Here is a 21,122-nt window from a genome sequence, read left to right as displayed (position 1 = left end):
TGAAAAAGAGAAATTCCAACAACTCCATAAAACCAACACTGAAGATTAAATGAAGCAGTTCAGAACAATGTGTAGATGAGTTCTCCTCTCTCTATTCTATTTATGACAAGCTTTCTGTATCTCATCAGCTTTAACTCTTCTCTTTCTTATTTTTGCCCTATCTTTCCTGTTTGTTTTCTTTAGGTTTTTTCCTAGTTTAAACATTTTTCTGCTTTTTCATGTTCTGCACCTCAACCAATGATTTTCACAAACCACTTTTACTCAGTTCTCCAAATATGCAGCAAGTGCCAGTTATGCAATATGATATTTGTCAGTGAATTCCATCCACTGCCCCATCGGTGACTTACTGCTCTGATTTCTGCGGAATTCTTACTAATCTAATATTATTATATGCATATCTTCTTTCTCTTTTTTCATTTCTGTACTTAAATCTGGTTTTGCATGGTTGATTCAGAAGATAATTCTGCATACTAGTACTTGATATACTACTGTTTCATTCATTTTGGTAAACTTCATATTTTATAGGTATTCACTGAGTTCTGAAATTATTTTTTGTGCTATTCTATTGTATTATATTTTGATAATACTTTAAACAATATTTTTAAGTTTATTATGTGATAAATCATATAGTTAAAAGACAAAAACCATATTTCTCTTTGGTTGCATTCCTGTATATAACAGACACAACTAAGCTCTGTACAGTGTCATTTCAACATGAATGTACAGAACAAGTTGGGAACAATCTATAAGATACCTGGCATTTAAGGAACCTCGAGCTCCTTTAAAGAGTGTTTGTAATTTGATTCATTATTTAGTTCACAGGAAAGTGATCTGATTTGCAGTAAATCACATGCAACTTTGACTTTTTTGGCAGTAACATGTATAATAACTTAAGGGAAACTTACTTGCAATTCACAGTACCGTGGGTCAATGGATCCTGTGTACAAAAACTGTAGGCATTGCTGCATGGCTTGTGGTGTTACCAGTTTAGTTAATGTTATTACAGTCTGAACACTGCAACATGGCCTGTTAGGTCTCTGGCCCCCTCCAACAGTATCAGTAGCCTCACACTGAAAATTGAAAGCAACACATATACTAATAAAACTGACAAGATAAGCATTAGATAATAAAAAAGGAGTTTTCTGAAATTATTTGAATGATAGAAAAGTGATATCAAATTGTTTTTCAAAATTATTCAGTAGTGCAAGCTCATAAAAATTACAATAAAGGTGGCAGACAATAGTTACATTTGAAAAGAGAAGACACTGCATGTTTCTAAATAAACTACTTAACATCTTCATTGCATCACAGTTGCAGATAAATGTATTGTTGTTGGAATTCTGGAACTTCTGTATACTCTTATTGTATGTGTGGGAGACAGGAGGAGAGGAGCAGGAGAGAGAGGGAGGGGGGGTGGAATTGGGGGGGGGGGGGGGGGGGAGAGAGAGAGAGAGAGAGAGAGAGAGAGTTGACTTTTAAGTGACTGAAGTTTCACATCTGCCTGTAATTATATTACGAAAATATATCTTGCTAAAACTATTTTCTGAAAAAACTCACATCAACACACAAGTGACACACTAGAGAATATTGCACACTACCTGTTCAATTCTAATTGCTTGGAGAGCTGGATGGTTGAGTTCTCTTGAAGACCCTAATCTCTTACTGCTGTCTGTGGTGAGGACTTGGCAACTGGAGCGCCGCTTCAACTGCTCCCAGACACTTAACAAATGAAAAACTTTGTAATATAATGGGTATTAGTGCTAAATCAATTTTTTCATGCAAGATAACAGAGAGCATTTACTATTTTCAAACTTAATAAAGTAATTTGAATGGGACAACAATACTTACATTTACATATTCCTCTGAAAACTTATAGTTATCAGAAATATTTATGGTGCCTCCACATACAGTCTGCTAATATGCACTTTTGTGTGGGAAGTTCTGTGTGAGTCAGTAGCTAGTTGAAAGAATTGGACACTGTCCAAATCATGAATAATCATTACTGTATGCTGCAGGTGTCTGAATTTGCAGTACTGTGCCAATAATTGGGAAAATGAAGTTCTTAGGAGGGTATTTTTAATGAACAAATTAATAAAAGTACTCCAGTAGTAATACATTCTTTTCTTCTAAAATTGAACTGGGATAAGTGGAAAAGAGAAAATAACTGTCAACACTGTGCCATTAACTGGAAAACTGTCAACACTATGCCATTAACTGGAAATATAATTAGAGTGTGACAAGGGACAGTTAGATATAAATAAACACGCTGGGGCCACATAGAGAGTCACAATACCAAGAACTCAACTATAAAAGGAACAAAAATAATATTCTCAACAACAAAATTCAAATCATACCGAAAAAGAGACAACAAGAATCTCTTATAAATTGTTTTACGGATCTTAACATTAAACATTTTACATCATTATATTTGTGGAAGATCATTGAGACTGCATTACAAGACCCCCAAAACTGGAGGTTGATGGCCCCATTCATAGGCTTAAGACAAGAAACAGAACAGAACTGAGGAGCCTTTCACATAGGCTACAAATGTTTGTGAAATGACATCTGTATTCCAGCATCAAATTAATGAAAGCACTGTTAAGAAATCTTGGAAGCCTGAAACTGAGAAGAAATTCCCTACAACACTGAAATAAACTCTGATAGAATAACATGGGTAGAAACAGTTTGCTGAAGAGGCTGAAGTAACTAATTAATTTTGTGTGTGACATGAACAGAAAGAGAAGTAGTATTTTCATATTATGTCAGTCATGCACAATGAATTTTTAAACCCTGTGGTAACTCTGTTATCAGAGTTTACTAGTATTGCAAATTATTGTGTATTGTATATGTGCATAAAACACTGCATATTATAGATATTATGCATATACTATGTAGAGTATTGTATGTATATTTCCAAGTTTGCAAGCAGAATGACATCCTACTTTTCAAGTATATAGATGTAAGTACAGCTACCATCAACCTGAAGGCTACTTTGAACACTATAGTGCTCCTCTGACTTTTGAACTGACTGACAACCAGTTATAGGTGCACCTATAGTTTAACATATGCTCCGAGCCAATGCACAGCTCAACATTTATCACATTTACAAACATACCCAAATGGTAAGTGGTAGACGAAAATCCTGGGAGTTATTAGAGATTGAACCCAAGGCCTTTGAATGTATAAAATTTAATTTACAGGCCAAACAAATTTACACTCCAATCATAAGTAATGCCAAATGGTCTGGCTGGACCATGACTAATGAAGTGATGAGAAATAAATGGTATACCAGTATACAGTTTTGGCCATAGTTATGTAACTGGAATCAATAAATTACACATCCAAGGTCTGAGAACATGACAACAATAAGAGAAAAAGGAAAAACATAAACATTAGTTGACAGAGGATCTCTTCAAGTTTTAAGCACTTCTCAGAGATGTTCACTGTACATTCCTCTTTCTGATGCAAAAATCAGTATAAATCATAACTGATACTAGTGATTGAATTAATGCTTCTTTCTGAAAGCTGTTACAGAGTTAGTTACTTGTTCCATAGATGAAATTCACAACAAACATTTTGATGTGGAACATGTCAATGGAACAAGCATAGAACACATACACACCTCTAAAAAACGAAAAAAAATCAGCTTTAAATGATGACATTAGGAATATATACATGTCACTCCTGCAGAGATCTTGATGATAAAATTATATTAATTACAGTGCACAAAAGGATATTTAAACAGTAATTCTTCCTGTACTTCATACAAGAATGGAGTGGGAAAAGGTCCTAACAAATGCTACAATTGGACACACACTCTGCTGTAATGATGCAAATCGACTTAAGAGATGAGAAATATGAGATGGATTCTGTATGTCAGCTGTGCTGACAGGGTTTAATGGCACAACTCTACTTCAACCAACTCCACACTACGTGCACTTGAGAACTAACACATTTGTGGCAGTGAAAGAAAGTGGCTGCCAGAATATTCTCTGTGTATCTGATGCTGCTGTTTGCTGACATAGCATCCTTGACACTGGATTAATAATACTTTTTACTTTGGCCTGAGATACTGGAATAAATAGACGTGTTGTCGGAGCAGCTCTAATTGTATTGTACACAGCAGCCATTATTGAATTAATTAGGGAATTAAGTTTATTTAAATGCTGAAAAATAATATCTCATGAAAAGAAATACAAATGTAGCTGTTTTGTTGAAGAGAACTGTTGTATAAATAAATATGTATTCATAAGTTAGAAATTTAATCATTTTAACAACTTTGGAAATCTGAGTTTCACATTTACATACATGCATGAGTGTATGTGTGGCTTTATGAGTATTAGTTTGAGCCTGCATGTGGTCCAGTTCTTTGCCAATAGTCCATCTTTGCATTAGAACTGTAATTTACTAATATTTCCTCCCCCCCAAAACTGAGACAACTACATTCACACATCCCAGAGTGTGCTATGAATGTAGGTGGCCACATATGTCTAACATGAGAACTAAACTTAACTAAGCTTTTCAAAAGAGTGGAGTGCAACAGCAGCGGTGCAGAGTGCAGAGATTATGGCTTCATATAAATACCAACTGATCATTGTAACAGCTGTACAAACCTACAGGTAAACTTATTAAACATACACATAGCTGGACAACCCTGAAAGCTTAGATCCATTTAAAGGCACTCCTAATTAGGGGGGAAAACTTCAATGTGAAATTTCTCTCCTTTTTTATTTCTGTGAGGAAACCTACACATAATTCTCATAACTTACTTTTGCCAAAGTAAGGAGCCACCCCAGAATATCATCCCTCAAGACATCAGTGAAATTGGAGAGTCATTTGAGGCATGGACATGATTATCTGGTATAATCCCGTAGCTCAAAAAGAAAAAAAGAAAAAATGGAGTTACATCAGGTGACTATTCTGAAAACTAAAGAAGACACTCATAATGAGATGCTTATGATCCCAAGATGGCAGGGTATACAACAACAGTGCCTTCAACAACTGTGAAAACACTACATTATTGACCATGTAATTACACCTAATGGCTCACACAATTTTTTTCATTGGGGTTCTTGGTGAATGATTCTTGCACATAATGCAACTTCTCTGACGTTAATTCTGGCTAACATATTTTTCCCCCTACTCACAAGCTGCGATACTGAATTTCTTGTACCATTATTAATTGTTCTCTCTGTTGGAACTTCTGATATGAAATCCCCATGGAGTCATCTTAATTGACTCACTGACTTCAGTGAATTTCAGGATGGAAAATGCTCTATCAGTTCCATGTCAGCTATGGTCTCACACTATTATCCCTTTATGAAACACCCTGTAACTGTATCACATACAAATTGCATATCATGATTTTATATCAACTCATGTCTTATTTCAGTGTATTGCACAGCTGTCATGTAGTATTCTTCTGAAACCAGAGCAGTTCTTATGAATAACTCAATAGCTGTACATCAAAAAAGTTTTACTTTGATTCATCATTATCCACAATTAGCATACTAAGAACTAATACCTCAGAACTTCACAGGCATGAGCTTTCTATAGAGACCGCTATCACTGCTTGCCTTCTTTGTCCCATTCTGCTCCTTGTACTTCCATTATTGTTTCCCCAACAACCTGTTATTCATTTTTTATATCTTTATGTGATGCATCTTCAATTTTTTTCTATTCCTCCCCATTTTAATCACATATGTCCTTTCTGCACCACTGACTTCTTTATTCTCTTGATAAATTCTAATTCGTTGTAGTTTCTAATAACATCTGTTAATATTATTTTGTAGATGATTTTCTCTTATTTTCTCTTGTCCTGGATAGTTTTCCCGTTTCATTCCTCAATAGAATTTTTCCTCCAGTGACTTCCTATATTTTCCAAATAAAGGAACTGCTAGCTTAAAAGGCTTTCCCTTCTGTGTATTTTTTGGTGAATATAATTTTTAATTTCAAATATCTTACAGAAAATAACACTACACACTAACATTTGTGATGTCACCAACAGATTACAAAAAATGTGGCAATATGTCAAAATCACAGATCGTACACTCCTGGAAATGGAAAAAAGAACACATTGACACCGGTGTGTCAGACCCACCATACTTGCTCCGGACAATGCGAGAGGACTGTACAAGCAATGATCACACGCACGGCACAGCGGACACACCAGGAAACGCGGTGTTGGCCGTCGAATGGCGCTAGCTGCGCAGCATTTGTGCACTGCCGCCGTCAGTGTCAGCCAGTTTGCCGTGGCATACGGAGCTCCATCGCAGTCTTTAACACTGGTAGCATGCCGCAACAGTGTGGACGTGAACCGTATGTGCAGTTGACGGACTTTGAGCGAGGGCATATAGTGGGCTTGCGGGAGGCCGGGTGGACGTACTGCCGAATTGCTCAACACGTGGGGCATGAGGTCTCCACAATACATCGATGTTGTCGCCAGTGGTCGGCGGAAGGTGCACGTGCCCGTGGACCTGGGACCGGACCGCAGCGACGCACGGATGCACGCCAAGACCGTAGGATCCTACGCAGTGCCGTAGGGGACCGCACCGCCACTTCCCAGCAAATTAGGGACACTGTTGCACCCCGGGTATCGGCGAGGACCATTCGCAACCGTCTCCATGAAGCTGGGCTACGGTCCCGCACACCGTTAGGCCATCTTCCGCTGCCGCCCCAACAACGTGCAGCCCGCCTCCAGTGGTGTCGCGACAGGCGTGAATGGAGGGACGAATGGAGACGTGTCATCTTCAGTGATGAGCGTCGCTTCTGCCTTGGTGCCAGTGATGGTCGTATGCATGTTTGGCACCGTGCAGGTGAGCGCCACAATCAGGACTGCATACGACCGAAGCACACAGGGCCAACACCCGGCATCATGGTGTGGGGAGCGATCTCCTACACTGGCCGTACACCTCTGGTGATCGTCGAGGGGACACTGAATAGTGCACGATACATCCAAACCGTCATCGAACCCATCGTTCTACCATTCCTAGACCAGCAAGGGAACTTGCTGTTCCAACAGGACAATGCACGTCCGCATGTATCCCGTGCCACCCAACGTGCTCTAGAAGGTGTAAGTCAACTACCCTGGCGAGCAAGATCTCCGGATCTGTCCCCCATTGAGCATGTTTGGGACTGGATGAAGCGTCGTCTCACGCGGTCTGCACGTCCAGCACGAACGCTGGTCCAACTGAGGCGCCAGGTGGAAATGGCATGGCAAGCCGTTCCACAGGACTACATCCAGCATCTCTACGATCGTCTCCATGGGAGAATAGCAGCCTGCATTGCTGCGAAAGGTGGATATACACTGTACTAGTGCCGACATTGTGCATGCTCTGTTGCCTGTGTCTATGTGCCTGTGGTTCTGTCCGTGTGATCATGTGGTGTATCTGACCCCAGGAATGTGTCAATAAAGTTTCCCCTTCCTGGGACAATGAATTCACGGTGTTCTTATTTCAATTTCCAGGAGTGTATTTTTACTGGGGCAGTAGCACGAGGAACTTGGTTAGATGTTCAAAGAAGCAATTCTGTGACAATGTATGCAGAGTAAAAAAATAAAAAACCAGGCAAGTGTGAGCAGAATTTTCACTCTAAGGGTTTCATACTTAATTATACATTAAAAACAAAGAAAGCGCTGGTAGACAGGCACAATAAATAAAACACACAAACACACACACAGAATTTCTAGCTTTTGCAACCGACGGTTGCTTCTTTAGGAAAGAGGGAAGGAGAGGGAAAGACGAAAGGATGTGGGTTTTAAGGGAGAGGGTAAGGAGTCATTCCAATCCTGGGAGCGGAAAGACTTACCTTAGGGGGAAAAAAGGACAGGTGTACACTCGCACACACATACACAGACACAAGCAGACATTTGTAAAGGCATAGACAATTCATCTATAAGTTTAGAGGAATGAATTTCCGAGTATCAAAGTATGTGGCATATATGGATGTATCTTTTGATTGTATTGACTTAGAAGCTTATTTTTTTTTACACTGACGAGGGATTGTAGACCTTACTATTTGACATCAATTTCAACTTGATACCTCTACCCATTCATGAGACAGATAGAAAACAAGATTATCCAGGCTACCCAAAATGCAATGCTCTGAAGAAAGAATCCAACTCAAGCTAAATATGCAGCATGTACATGACTAGGATTTTAGCACAGGTGCACACCATGCCAGCAGCACCACTCGCAAGCACTGTATGAAGGGGAGCAGACAGCCATATGGATGTACCGATATTTTCCTTTTGTGCAGTTGTTTTGAGTGAGCAGCTTCAGTATACCCCATAGAAGACAGCAAGTGTGTTTTGAGCACGTTTCAGAGTTCAACTGAGGGAGAGTAGTTGCCTGTAGGGGTTGCGGATTAGCAGATTATCCTTCATAGAAATTGGTGATTGTGTCAGATGGAACCAAGCAACTGTGATGCGGATCTGTAATCGCTGGATGCAGGAAGGAATAACAGACTGATGGGACTTATTGTGACCCCCTTTGTCCATGTGTATTATTTGAGATCATTTGCAGCAGAATGGACTGTGTCCAAAGCATACATTGCTCAATGGCACAGGTGTTTGTGCTGGGAATGGTGTGATGAATGAAGGACATGGTCAATGAAATGAAATGACATTGTTTGTACTGATGAATCCTGTTTCTGCCCACAACACCATGATGGTTGGACTACAGTCTGGAGACATTGTGGTGAGATACTGTTGAACTGTATGTCTTGCCATGCTGATCCTGCACCCAGTATTAAAGTTTAGAGTGGTATTGGCATCCACTCCTGCACTCCTCTAGTATGCATTGCCGGTACACTAACCAGCCAGCATTACATCTCTGAAGTGTTCGAGCCTGTTGTCCTCCCATACCTTCATAATTTGATGATGGCCACATTGCAAAAGGATAATGCTTCACCGCACGTGGCATGCAATGTTAAAGACTTCTTTGTTGTCCCTTGGATTGCATTGCTGCCTTGGCCTCCCTGTTCTCTTAATCTCTCACCTATCGAAAACATTTGCTCGATGATTGTGGACTGGGTGTCCCAGGATACACCATCCACTGCTATGCCAGATCACTTTCGCCAATATGTGGAAGCAGCATCAACTGATATATCCCAACAACACATCCAGAGCCTTTCTGCTTCAATGCCCAGGTATGTAGCAGCAGTTATAGCCAGCAATGGCAGCAACACTCGATACTGATTTCATCATATTTCTCACTTTACTTGAGGTTGTATTTTCAGTCATGTGAGCTTTGTACAATGAGTTATCTCCCAAATAAATTTGGCTCAGATCTATCTCTCTGGTCATTCTCGGTGTTGCATTTGGCTCTGATATCTCTGGTCCTTCTTGGTGTTGCATTTTGAATGGCCAGCAAAGTATAATGGTTCTGTTTTTCACTGACTGAGGTATGGAATCCTAAAAATATACATATAAAAAAGACACTAGTTATAAAACTATAATTTGTGTCCTTTGAGCAATATAATAAAATGTGAACCACCCAAACTGAAAATACAAAAATAAAATAGGCTATGGGAAATGTCTGACTATCAAAGGCTGGAAAAGAAGAAGCTTTTCAAGGTACGGTGCATTAGCTTCAGTTCATACCAGATATGTCTTCTGATTTTGTGTATGGAAGGTGTTTCCTGTAGATTCATGGGAAAACAATAACATAACTATTAATAATTGTTGTGTAAATAGTTCCATGTAGTCAGCGCATACACAACTTTCCCACTAGAGCGAGCCCCACTAAGCCCAACAGCACAGGCGCAGCGCTCATCCGTCTCCGCACTATGAGATGGCGCTGTCTTAGAGACAGACCAAATTCTGCTTCTGCCAATCCATGTATTAATATGTAACACAGCCAATGAGATTGCTTCTAATGTAGAACCTTTTCTCCTCACGGATCACACTCGCACAGTGATACCTGAACGCTCGAGGTATTATAACGTGTGTACAGACCTCCGATTAGTCTGTCTGCATTAGTCTATAATCAAGTTTCAGTCTGTGCCTAATAAGATTATGATATTCCTGTACATAGCCATGAAGATAAATGTGTATACACTTTGTCAAGTATCAGAGATATGTGAGAATAAGATTAACGTACCAAGACCAAAGGAACTTCAGATCATCCATTGTAAATAGCATCCAGAACCAAGTTAAGTTATTTTTATGCTTGTTATTATTTTAATAAATGTGTGTGAAAATTAATCAAGTTCTGTTTAAAGTTCGTCACCATCAATCTGCTACTCTAAGCGTGCAAGTGGCATTTCTATCGTCTGACCTAATGGCAGAAGATAAACACCCCACAATAAGACTACGAGGCATATTGCTGACACTCACCTACTTCATTAGAGCGACAAGTCAAATAATCTGATGGTGTGTGTACCAAAGGTCTTACAGTACACACACCACAATAATGTAAATAATTTGAGAGTAAACAAGACCACTCACTGAATAGAAGGGGGATTGAGTAGTTGATAGGCACATACAAAACAGAAATAAAACTTGCTAGCTTTCAGAATAAATCCCTTGTTGAACTACAGCACAAATACAAAAACAAGGAAAACGCACATGCGCACATGTGCACACACACACACACACACACACACACACACACACACCACACACACACACACACACCACACACACACACACACACACACACACACACACATATGTGCCCTACTGCCCTACACTGTGCAGGCAGGACATACAATATTTTATGTGAGTGTATGTGGGTGTACTCTAGCTTGACAAATGATTTTTCTAACAGGTTTTTTTCTCTTTTGCATGTGCCTATTGATGACTTAATGCTCCGGCTATTCGTGAGTGGTCTCCTTTACTCTTAAATCATTTATGTTCTACCACAACAAGACAGGGAACATCAGAAGAGACAGAAGGAAGAATAACATTTGACACATCATTGAGATCAAGATAACAGAGGTAGGAAAAAAAAAGTCTGATGCTGAGCAGCAGTCAAGTAACATGTGGTTACATTTATAGGTAAAAGAGATTTAGGGCACCAAGCTTCCATGTTAATAAAAGTGACTGTCAGGTCTGCACCGATGACAGAACATTTAGAACTATGTGAGTATTTTCATAAATAAGTTCAACTAATGGTTAACTAACTGAGCTGCAGAAAGTGTGAGTAGGGCATATACAGTTCTGCCATGCTTAGGTCAAGGTCTGTAGCTCTGACAGAAACAAAATTTAATATAGCACAGCATTGTTTCAGTTAAAGCCAATTAGAAGCAGGAGTACACGCTGCAAAACCTATTCCTGAATATTATGAGTTTAGATAAGTTAGCCAAGTTGGAAGCAGAAAAATACAGGAAATACTACAAATAAAAGCAGTTGGTTTGTTTAACTGATAGAAACTGGCAACATTTTAACTTAAATTCAAATTGCTGACAGATAAAAAGGATAGTACAGCTGACATAAATAATTATAGGCCAGTGTCATTATTGTCAGGTTTCTCTAAAGTAATTGAAAGAGTAATGTATGAAAGGCTAGCCCACTTCTTCAATAAAAATAAAATACTGACTAATGCTCAAAATGGGTTTAGAAAGAACAGAGCCACAGAAACGGCAGTCTTCCAATTCATGAAAGTGGTTCTAAATGCCTTGGACAAGAACAAATTAAGCTGTGGAATATTCTTAGATTTATCTAAAGCATTTGACTTAATCAGCCATGAAACTAGAATGTTATGGGGTCCGGGGACTTGCCTTCAAATGGTTCAAGTCTTATCTCTCTGACAGACAACAGAAAGTACAAATATGTCATGAAGGCAAAGAGTACCTATCAGATTTCTAAAAAACTAGGTAGGGAGTGCCCCAGGGTTTCTTGATAGGCCCTCTGTTGTTCTTGGTGTACATAAACGATTTGCCAAACCATCTGACAGTTGTAGAAATAGTGATGTTCACTGATGACACTAGCATTTTTACAAAAGGATACACTGAGGATTATCTACAGTAGAGTGTCTCTAGGACAATAAATGAGATAGTAAAATAGTTTCGTGATAATGCTTTGATCATAAATAAGGATAAAACAGTATTGATGAATTTCAGTAATATTAAAAGTAAAGCTAGAAGAAGAGTGAAAGCTCAGTTAGGGAACTATGTTATTGCACAAGCTCCATACACAAAATTCCTTGGTACATGAGCGGATGAGCACTTGAGATGGGAAAAGCAACCAGAAGTTTTGAGTAAAAAACTGAATAAATGCTGCTATGTGCTAAGAATGCTTCGGGGAAGTTGCAACACTGAATCATTGTCACATGCCTATTATGCTTACATGAAGAGTTTGCTTAGATATGGTGTGATCTTCTGGGGAAATACAGGTACGGCAAAACAAGCTTCCAAACTTCAAAAAAGGGCTATTAGAATAATGAAAAGGGTTCTCTGCAGAGTGTCATGCAGGGAAATATTTAAAATAATGACTCTTCCTAGCTTATAAATTTATGAATGTGAATGCTTTCTGAAAACTCACCAGGAATTTTCAATATTAAACTATCTGGTTCATAACCATGAAACAAGGAACAGGGATGATTTTCACAGAGACAGCCACAAAGGAGAACTCTACCAAAAAAGTGTAAACTATCAACCCACGATACTTACTAGTGCACTGCCTTCTACAATAAAGAAAATTGAATAATTTAATAAATTCAAGGTAGATCTTAAACAATTTTTACTAACACATAGTTTTTATAGCATTGAAGAATATCTGAATATGGAAAAGTAATATTATTTGAATATACTGATATAAAATATTTGTGTTTATTAGCCAAGTTTTTGAAACAAATTAAAGATAAGAAACTATTGTAATTGATTACACCCATACAATGTATACTGTTAATGGATGTATAAAGAGATTGATTGATTGATTGATTGACAGTAACCAAACAACTAGACTAGAAGAATCTCCCATCACATAAGAAGAGAGACAGAAACAGAAACAACTTTCTTGGCTAAAATATTATATGAATTAAAAAATAAAAGGGGGCACAAGTTGTTTGCTTCAAATATTTCAAGAAGGAATCTGATATGATTTGTCTTTCTGTACACCATTAAAACACAGGGAGTGGAAATGAGCATGCAAGTTGTTGTAAGCTTACAGCAGATGTTAGGTTAATAAGGAGAATTTCTCCAACTCAATAATGTGCACAAAATTTTAAAAAAAGTATTAATAAAACAAGATTAAGTAGATTCTGTGTAGAGGAGTACACTAAAATGTGTATTTATACATTAATTTTCAAAAATACAATATTGTATTTGAATATTTTATTTATTGATGCACTTTGGTTCCCAATAGCTGACTACAACATACAGAAAAGAAAGCTCTATTATCAGTTCGTAGACAGAAAGAACCAACCTCTGCCAGTGATTGCTCAACATACTAGACTGTCATATGAAGACCTAAAAGAAACAGCTACTACCATCGAGAACCAGAGGCTGATCTAGAGTCGCCCCACTCAGCAGTGTACAGACAAATGAAGTTCTTTAAGAACAAGTAGCACTCCCCATTTGACAACCCGGTGTCGATGACTGGTACAGAAAGCAGGCATAATGATTTGTTCAGCTAATTATGTCTATTTTGGGAATATCCAGAAAACATTTCATAGCATGGTCTTTGTTCATGCAGTTTCTCTTGGTCTGAAGCAAAAACTAGAGAAAAAAATAAAAACATAATCTGGAACCACACTTACCGGGAAGGTTTGAAGTAACTGTCAGACTGACGAATGAGGCATTCTGTATCATCATTGAAGTCACCCACAGTTGCCTCACCAAATGTGCTTACCTGCAATATAAATATGTGATTACTCTAATATTTATCAAAACTCCATATTTGTTCCAACAAATGAAAATATTTTGACAGTAAGAAATAAATTCTACTAACACAACCAGCAAATGTACAATATTTTATTTTACTTTTATGGTATTCAAGCTATTCAAAGATAAAAAATTCTGTATTAGCCAAATCACATCATAAAATTACTCAAATTAAATGTTTAAACAATGGAAAGTCAATGATGGAACAACAAAAATATTATGGAAAGGACAAATTTCTACTCACAACATAGAAGAGGTGTTGAGCTACAGAAAAGCACAATGAAAAGAACTGTTAAAATATTTACTTATAAGTTTTGCAACAAAGTCCTTCTTCAGAAGTAGAATACACACATTCACACAAGCACAACTCACACATACATGGTAACTGTCTCCAGGTGCTGGGGCCTGACTGACTCAGCACCCAGAGGCAGTGGCTACATGTTTGTGAGATGCGCTTGTGTGAATCGAGGTGTGGTTTACTTCAGAAAAAGGACTTCGAAAGCTTACAAGTAAATATTTTAGCAGTGTCTTCCATTGTACCTGCCTGCCACTCAACACCTGCTCTATGTAATGAGTAGCATTCTATCCTTTCCACAAATTAAATGTTTGTCATTGAAAAACTATGTGACACATTCCTGGAAGACAGGCAGCCTATCTGTAATAAAGAAAAAAAGAAATGAAAAAAGAAACAAGTGATACAGTTTTATGGTGCTGTAAAAAACAAAAAAAAAAAACATGCATAATGTGGCTCTCTTTGGTTTAGTTCAGATGTGTCCATTCTTTTAAAGGAAGGGCATGGAACAAAGAATTCTGTCTGTAACCATTGAGCACTCTTTAGCTAAGCTTAAAGATGATCCAAGTCTGAGGTATGAAATAAAATTGTCTTGGCTCTCATACACTATAAACTCTGGTCATCCCTGATGTGACAGAATATGTTATGCAACACAGCAGGTAGCACAGTTATAGTTAAGATTGTTGCAATAGGTGAGCAGCACCTTGAATGGCTGTTATGGATGTTAAGGCAATTGCCTTTAAATATGTCTGCTTGTGTCTGTGTATGTGCGGATGGATATGTGTGTGTGTGCGAGTGTACACCTGTCCTCTTTTCCCCCTAAGGGAAGTCTTTCCGCTCCTGGGATTGGAATGACTCCTTACCCTCTCCCTTAAAACCCACATCCTTTCGTCTTTCCATCTCCTTCCCACTTTCCTGAAGAAGCAGCCATCGGTTGCGAAAGCTAGAAATTCTGTGTGTGTGTTTGTGTGTTTTATTCATTGTGCCTATCTACTGGCACTTTCCCGCTTGGTAAGTCTTGGAATCTTTGTTTTTAATATATTTTTCCCATGTGGAAGTTTCTTTCTATTTTTTTTATACTATAAGGAGTGGATGATAAACAACATGTGTCTGGTACATTTATTGGCCTTAGTAAAGCCTTCAGTGTTACTGATCATCGCATTCTCCTGCAGCTAAATTCAGTAACTGTGGAATCAGAGTCCAGTTTAAAAAATGGATCGAATAACACCTTAATGGTTGTCAACAAATTAAAGAAATAATATACAAAGACAGTGAAACACACAGATTATCCAATTTTCACAGTAACGAAGAAGAAAGGTAACAATATTTTCTTTGCGTCAGTCATCGACTGTGCACTACACCTTTAATAAAGTACAAGCTACAGTATTTAAAATGAATGAAATATTTTTGTGCATGTTGAACTTACCATACTGGACTCACTAGAACTACGCACTCCCAGGTCAAGTCCCGCAACTAGCAGCTTGTGAAAAGTAGGTGAAGCAGCTGCCAAAACAAATCGGTGTGCTGAGAAACCTATACTGCCTGCCACAAAAACCACATCTGTGTACGCTTGATGTAGCCACAGTGCTTGCATATTTTCTGCATAGCTGCTAGCTGTCACATGAAGTTCTGGTGGCAGTGGCTTGGGAGGACGGAACGGTGCCTAAAAGAAAAACATCCACACTAAAATAATCTTTTATACCATTTTGACTGTTTGAATATTGTCATTAGAACATAGTATTTTGCTCCATTTGTAACAATAATGGAATTTCTGGATGGGGCAATATGTAAAATAAGAGAAAGGCAACCACTCACCTGTTGTGGGTTGATGCATGGAGCAAAGTTAACACATAACAGGAAACAGCGTTCACATATCTTTAGAGCACTAGCTCTGTTTCCAACAATAGTACACACATTCACACACAGCCACACAGACAACCAAATGCAAACTCCTGTGACCAGGCCATGGCCAGGGGACTGTATATGTATATTTGTATTTGTATGTATTTGGTCCAGTAAATCTTACAGGTACATTACACATCAGATAATGGAAAAGTTAATGTAAATATGTCATTAAGTTTAGAGGTGTTTTCTATGTATTAATGAGTATGTTTTTTTAGCTCTGACTTTTGATTAAACCACTTCAGCCAGAAAATTACAGCTGAAAATATAAATACACTAATATTAATGATTACAGTCTCTACATGCTAAAGTATGTAGCTATATTTACACAATGTTTTTGCAATTGATAAAGAATGTGGGTTATACACTTAGCATTAACTTTCTTAGGCACTCAAAGATTTTGGAGGAACTCATCAAGACTGTAGAAATGATGTACTAACAGATCTTCTTTTAATACTGCTTTAAATATTTTCAGATCATTTGTTACTTTAATTTCTTTTGGTAACCTCTTGTAAACAGCTTTACTGTGGTATATTGTTCCTTTCTGGCACAAATTGTTTTTTTTTATTTGGAGCACACGAAAGTCAGTTTTCTGTCTTGTGTTATGTTGATGCATATATTCATTTTTGAGAAGGACACTAGGATTTGTTTTTGCACAATTCTCACTAAATGTTGCACGTTCAAATGCATACATACCTGGAAGAGAAAGAATTCCTGTCCTTTTAAATAGTGGTCTGTAGGGTTTGTTCCTTTTTATTCCAGCCATGATTCTCACTATTCGTTTTTTCATCATGAAGAGTTTTAGGCAAGATGGTAAGTTACCCCATAGAATGATCGCATACTTCAGAGCAGAATGTATATTAGAATAATTAACAGTCATCAGACAGTCTTCATGACAACAGTTTTCAAGCACTCACATTAAATTTCACATGGTACCTAGTCTATTGTAAATATGCTATCAGTGTGAGATTTCCATTTGTAGTTATCATGTAGCCAGATCACCAGAAATTTTGTATTTGGGTGTCTATGTGGTTGTGTGTATGAATGTTTGCACTATTGCTGTAATAAAAGCTAGTGCTTGGAAGGTACTGTGAATGCTGTTTTCTGTTATATTTCACTGTGCTCCATGCTTCAACCTTTTAATACGTTTTTAGTCATACATGACAATGAGGAAATCCAGAGGATTCTAACTGTCAAAATTTTTCAAGCACCAGAAAAACACTTTTACACATCGAAAACACTCATTCAAGGAAGCAAGAATTTATAGTGTTTAAAATATAATGCCCCATTAAAATCTATGAGCATCCTGTGACCCTCATCCTAATGCAATCCTTTGATTTGACACTACCTTTATTTTTATTATTTTAAATTTTTTATGTCCCACTGACATTAAAATTATTAGAGATTGAGTACTGTGTCAGTTTAACCAAGATGCAGAAAATAATCACACAAGATTTGATTGAGTTATCAACATGCTCACCTGAAATTAATTTAGTAAATCTTGGAACCCTTAACTCAGGCTTGTGCGCTACAAAACACCACTTTCTAATGACATTTCAAAAAGAGGTTACACAGTCAAAAAGTTTGTGAAATCAATGGAAAGGTTGTATCCAAAAGTGCATAAATGAAAATTTTGTATTTCGTGCACTGGCAGCACTAGAAGAAAATATGAAGCAAGTGTAGGGGAATCCTACCATTGCATTGCAGAGACAGTGTTTGTATGTAATCTAATTTTAAAATGTTGTCATCCGAATAGTAAACAAACATTCACTTAATCCAAATGTATGTCTTGCTGGGGGAAAAAAATTTAAAACATGAAGAAACTGCAAGTGTTATAATGGTATAAATGGTTCATGAAGGTAACACCAGCACTGAAGATGAGCCACGTGTGCCCGCTAATTCTCTTCATGACCAAACAGAAGTACTGATTATAGGTGTCAAACTACATGGGTCAGAAAGATGACTAATGATAACAGACATTAGATGTTAAGTCAATGGTCATTTGAGCTTGTTCACAGGATTCTGTATCATGTTTTGAACAGAAAGTAAATGCATTTTTGAGAATGAAAAGCCACTATATACTGGTCATTACTACTTACAAATCACCCCATGAGCAATAATGTTACTACACCGACACACCTACATCATTGCCCTATGTTGCATCTACCAATTACTACGTACTCTCAAAACTGAAAATTAAAGCTAATGGACAACATTTTCAAAAGCCTAAGACAGTGGTAGAAAATGTGAGGTGGTAGCTGAAGATAGTTTCTGACAAAGGATTCCAACAAAGTTGGAACATCTGTAACAACTTTGGGACCACTGTGTAAATTCAGGAGGGGTGTATTTTGAAAAATTAATAACTTAAATTATATACAAACAACAAATACTTCCACTTTATCTATTCATGGAAATGGCTTGATTCTGGCTACTGTTTCCTAGTAAACCTTTCCCAAAGTTTCTTCCACTTAACAAGGTTATGTTCGCTGCTCCCAAGCAGTTGTTCTTTCATTCATTCAAGACTTAATATTTTATTATTTTTGGCACCATATTTTGCCCTCTACAACAGAGGACACATCCACATCATTTAGAGTATTCTGAATGATGACAATTTATTTACTGTTACTGCTCAAGACAAAATTTAACATTAGCAGATACAGAGCACCTGTCCGAAGTATAATCTGATTGCATTCAGAATTTCTAGTCTACAGGAAAAATGAGAACTTAATAAGACTAAAATTGTAATATAATAATGATTATGGGAGCTGTAATCTGTGATTTTCTCAACATTTACACATTCTCAAGAACAAGGCATCCAGTACTGAAATGTGTATAAATCATTCAGGGATAACCAATGTCTTGATGTCTGTAAAGTGTATATTATGTCATGAAATAGTTCGTAACACAATACAAATTTGTTCTACATTACAAAAATGGTACCATAGAGAGTGGTTTGGTGATATTAACTTAAAATTATTCACATTGTGAGTGTAGTGTGTTTACATGTAACTGTCATCAGTCCACAACTGAAATGTTCGCCAGTGGGCAATCGGAATCTGTATTGACTTCTCTACAGTCTGATGCAGAAATGTGTGTACAGTGTTCTAAAACGCTTAAAAAATTATGCAAAGCCTTTGTAGCAATTTAGATGGTATTACTAACAACAACAGTTGTGACATGTTAGGTCAATGAAGCAAGTGCATCACAGAAACACATCTCTTCAAGCAGAAAAGAGTCAGGCAACGATGTAAAGCCTTCATAACAGTTCAGGCAGTAATACTAATGACATCAGTTGTGAACATGTCAGATCAATGAAGTTAGTGTATTGTAAACAGTGTGAAAATGCATGTCATTCAGCAGTTAATGGTCTTGGAATTGAGCACAAACGAGTGCAGAGAAATGTGAAGTACTTACAGCAAACTTTACAAACAAACATGTGCAGATAGACATGAATTTCTATTCCCAGATTTCCAGATTTAAAATAGTGTTATACTCTGATAGCCACGGATGTGGTCTTGCTAGAATCTTAAATGATCATTTTCACATAAATGCTGCTTCCATTGTAAAACCTAGGGCATCTTTAGATGAAATCACAAGAAACATAAATGCTGAAAATATCTCCAGTTTGTTACAATGTACTATAATTATTGGGGGCACTAATGATGTATATAAAAATGAACTATTCAAACCCACTAACAATTTTAAATAAATGTTGAACTCCACTAGGAGAACACCTGCAGCTGTCATGAGGGTTCCTCATAGACTCAACCTTGCAATCAGTTCTATTGTGAATGATGACATCATCAAAGCCAATTGACAGTTTGAAAAGATTTGCAAAGCATTTCGCAACTTGCATTTCTTATTGTAGAGTTCCTTGAGAGAAAGTAGTTTACACAACATGGCCTACATCTAAATATTAAGGGTAAGATGTTACTATGCCATAAAATCCAAAACATCTTAAATTAATTAGGCAGATGCAAGGAGAATGACCCCATTATTCTCCCACATCCTTCTTCCCAGTCAACAACATGCTCCCTGCATGGCAATCATCTTCAGAAGCAACAAGACATCTTACGCCACTGACATCAACAACAAGAGTGTCAACTGAACCACTTGAAGCAGTAAAAACCACCTGATTGTCAAGCAAAAGAAAAGGGTCACCATCAGATTACAACAAGGTTTTTTTTAATTGAAGACAAGCAGAAACCTAACATTGAGGTGAGCAGTGTGACAGTTCCCAAGGACAATAAATCACTAGTGATTTGCTACCACAATGTTCAGGGTCTAACTAGTAAAATTACTGAATTATAAGTACTTTCGCTTGGTCAGCTGAAGGATATTTCAGTTTTATGTTTGAGTGAACATTGGTTAAAGGGAAACCATGCATGTACTACTAGAACAACAAGATTTGAAATTATTAGTAGCTCCTGTAGAGAGACTTCTATAGGTGGACAAACATGCATATATGTTAATCAAGGAATTAAATGCGAAGAAATGGAGTTCAGTAACATAAATAACATTGAAAAAGTGTTTGGAACATTGTGTTTACAAACTTAAAGTACCCAAAATAATCATTGTTTGCATATACCGATCTCCATCAGGCAACTTTATGGCATTATTGGACTGTGTAGGAAGACCCTTTAGTGAATTAAGGAGTTTTAAAGAAAATATTATTGTAGTTGGAGATTTCAATGTAAATTTTAACATAACCTGTCAAAATGGGTCTAAACTGAAAAATTTTGCTACAATCACATAATTTATCACCTACTGTCCATGAATATACTAGACTTGAAAATACCACTAAAACTACAATTGATCAAATATTTTTTGACTTGCAAACATTTGACCATAGTGTAAAGTGATTGGCACTGGATTCTCAGATCATGAAGCAATAAAATTTAGTGTAAATAAAGTACTCAGCACAAATTCCATGAAAATTGAGAAATACTTCTACAGAAGAGATTTAAATGAGGACAACATTAGGATTTTTAATTCATTGTTAAAATATTCAAACTAGGATTTGGATAAATTTGACAATGCAAATATGAAGTTTGAGTCTTTTTTAGCTTGTGACAAACATAACTATGAAACTGCATTCCCTCTA

General features: G+C 37.3%; 1 protein-coding gene across 11 annotated transcripts in view; it reads right to left on the bottom strand.

Annotated features, from left to right (window-relative positions):
- Positions 1-21,122, bottom strand: part of LOC126355206 (rho-related BTB domain-containing protein 1) — a 1,271,465-nt gene that overhangs the window by 79,197 nt on the left and 1,171,146 nt on the right. For all 11 annotated transcript variants that reach the window (XM_050005446.1, XM_050005447.1, XM_050005450.1 and 8 more), the window contains 4 exons: positions 15,543-15,779; positions 13,701-13,792; positions 1,599-1,719; positions 906-1,070 (listed from right to left, as the gene is read on the bottom strand). In XM_050005446.1, coding sequence (XP_049861403.1) covers positions 906-1,070; positions 1,599-1,719; positions 13,701-13,792; positions 15,543-15,779 — 615 coding nt within the window. The remainder of the gene's footprint in view (positions 1-905; positions 1,071-1,598; positions 1,720-13,700; positions 13,793-15,542; positions 15,780-21,122) is intronic.

Source organism: Schistocerca gregaria, chromosome 3, assembly GCF_023897955.1.
Source record: "Schistocerca gregaria isolate iqSchGreg1 chromosome 3, iqSchGreg1.2, whole genome shotgun sequence".
Lineage (NCBI taxonomy): Eukaryota > Metazoa > Arthropoda > Insecta > Orthoptera > Acrididae > Schistocerca > Schistocerca gregaria.
The sequence above is the reverse complement of the archived record's forward strand: the minus strand, read 5'-3'. Positions and strand labels throughout refer to the sequence as shown.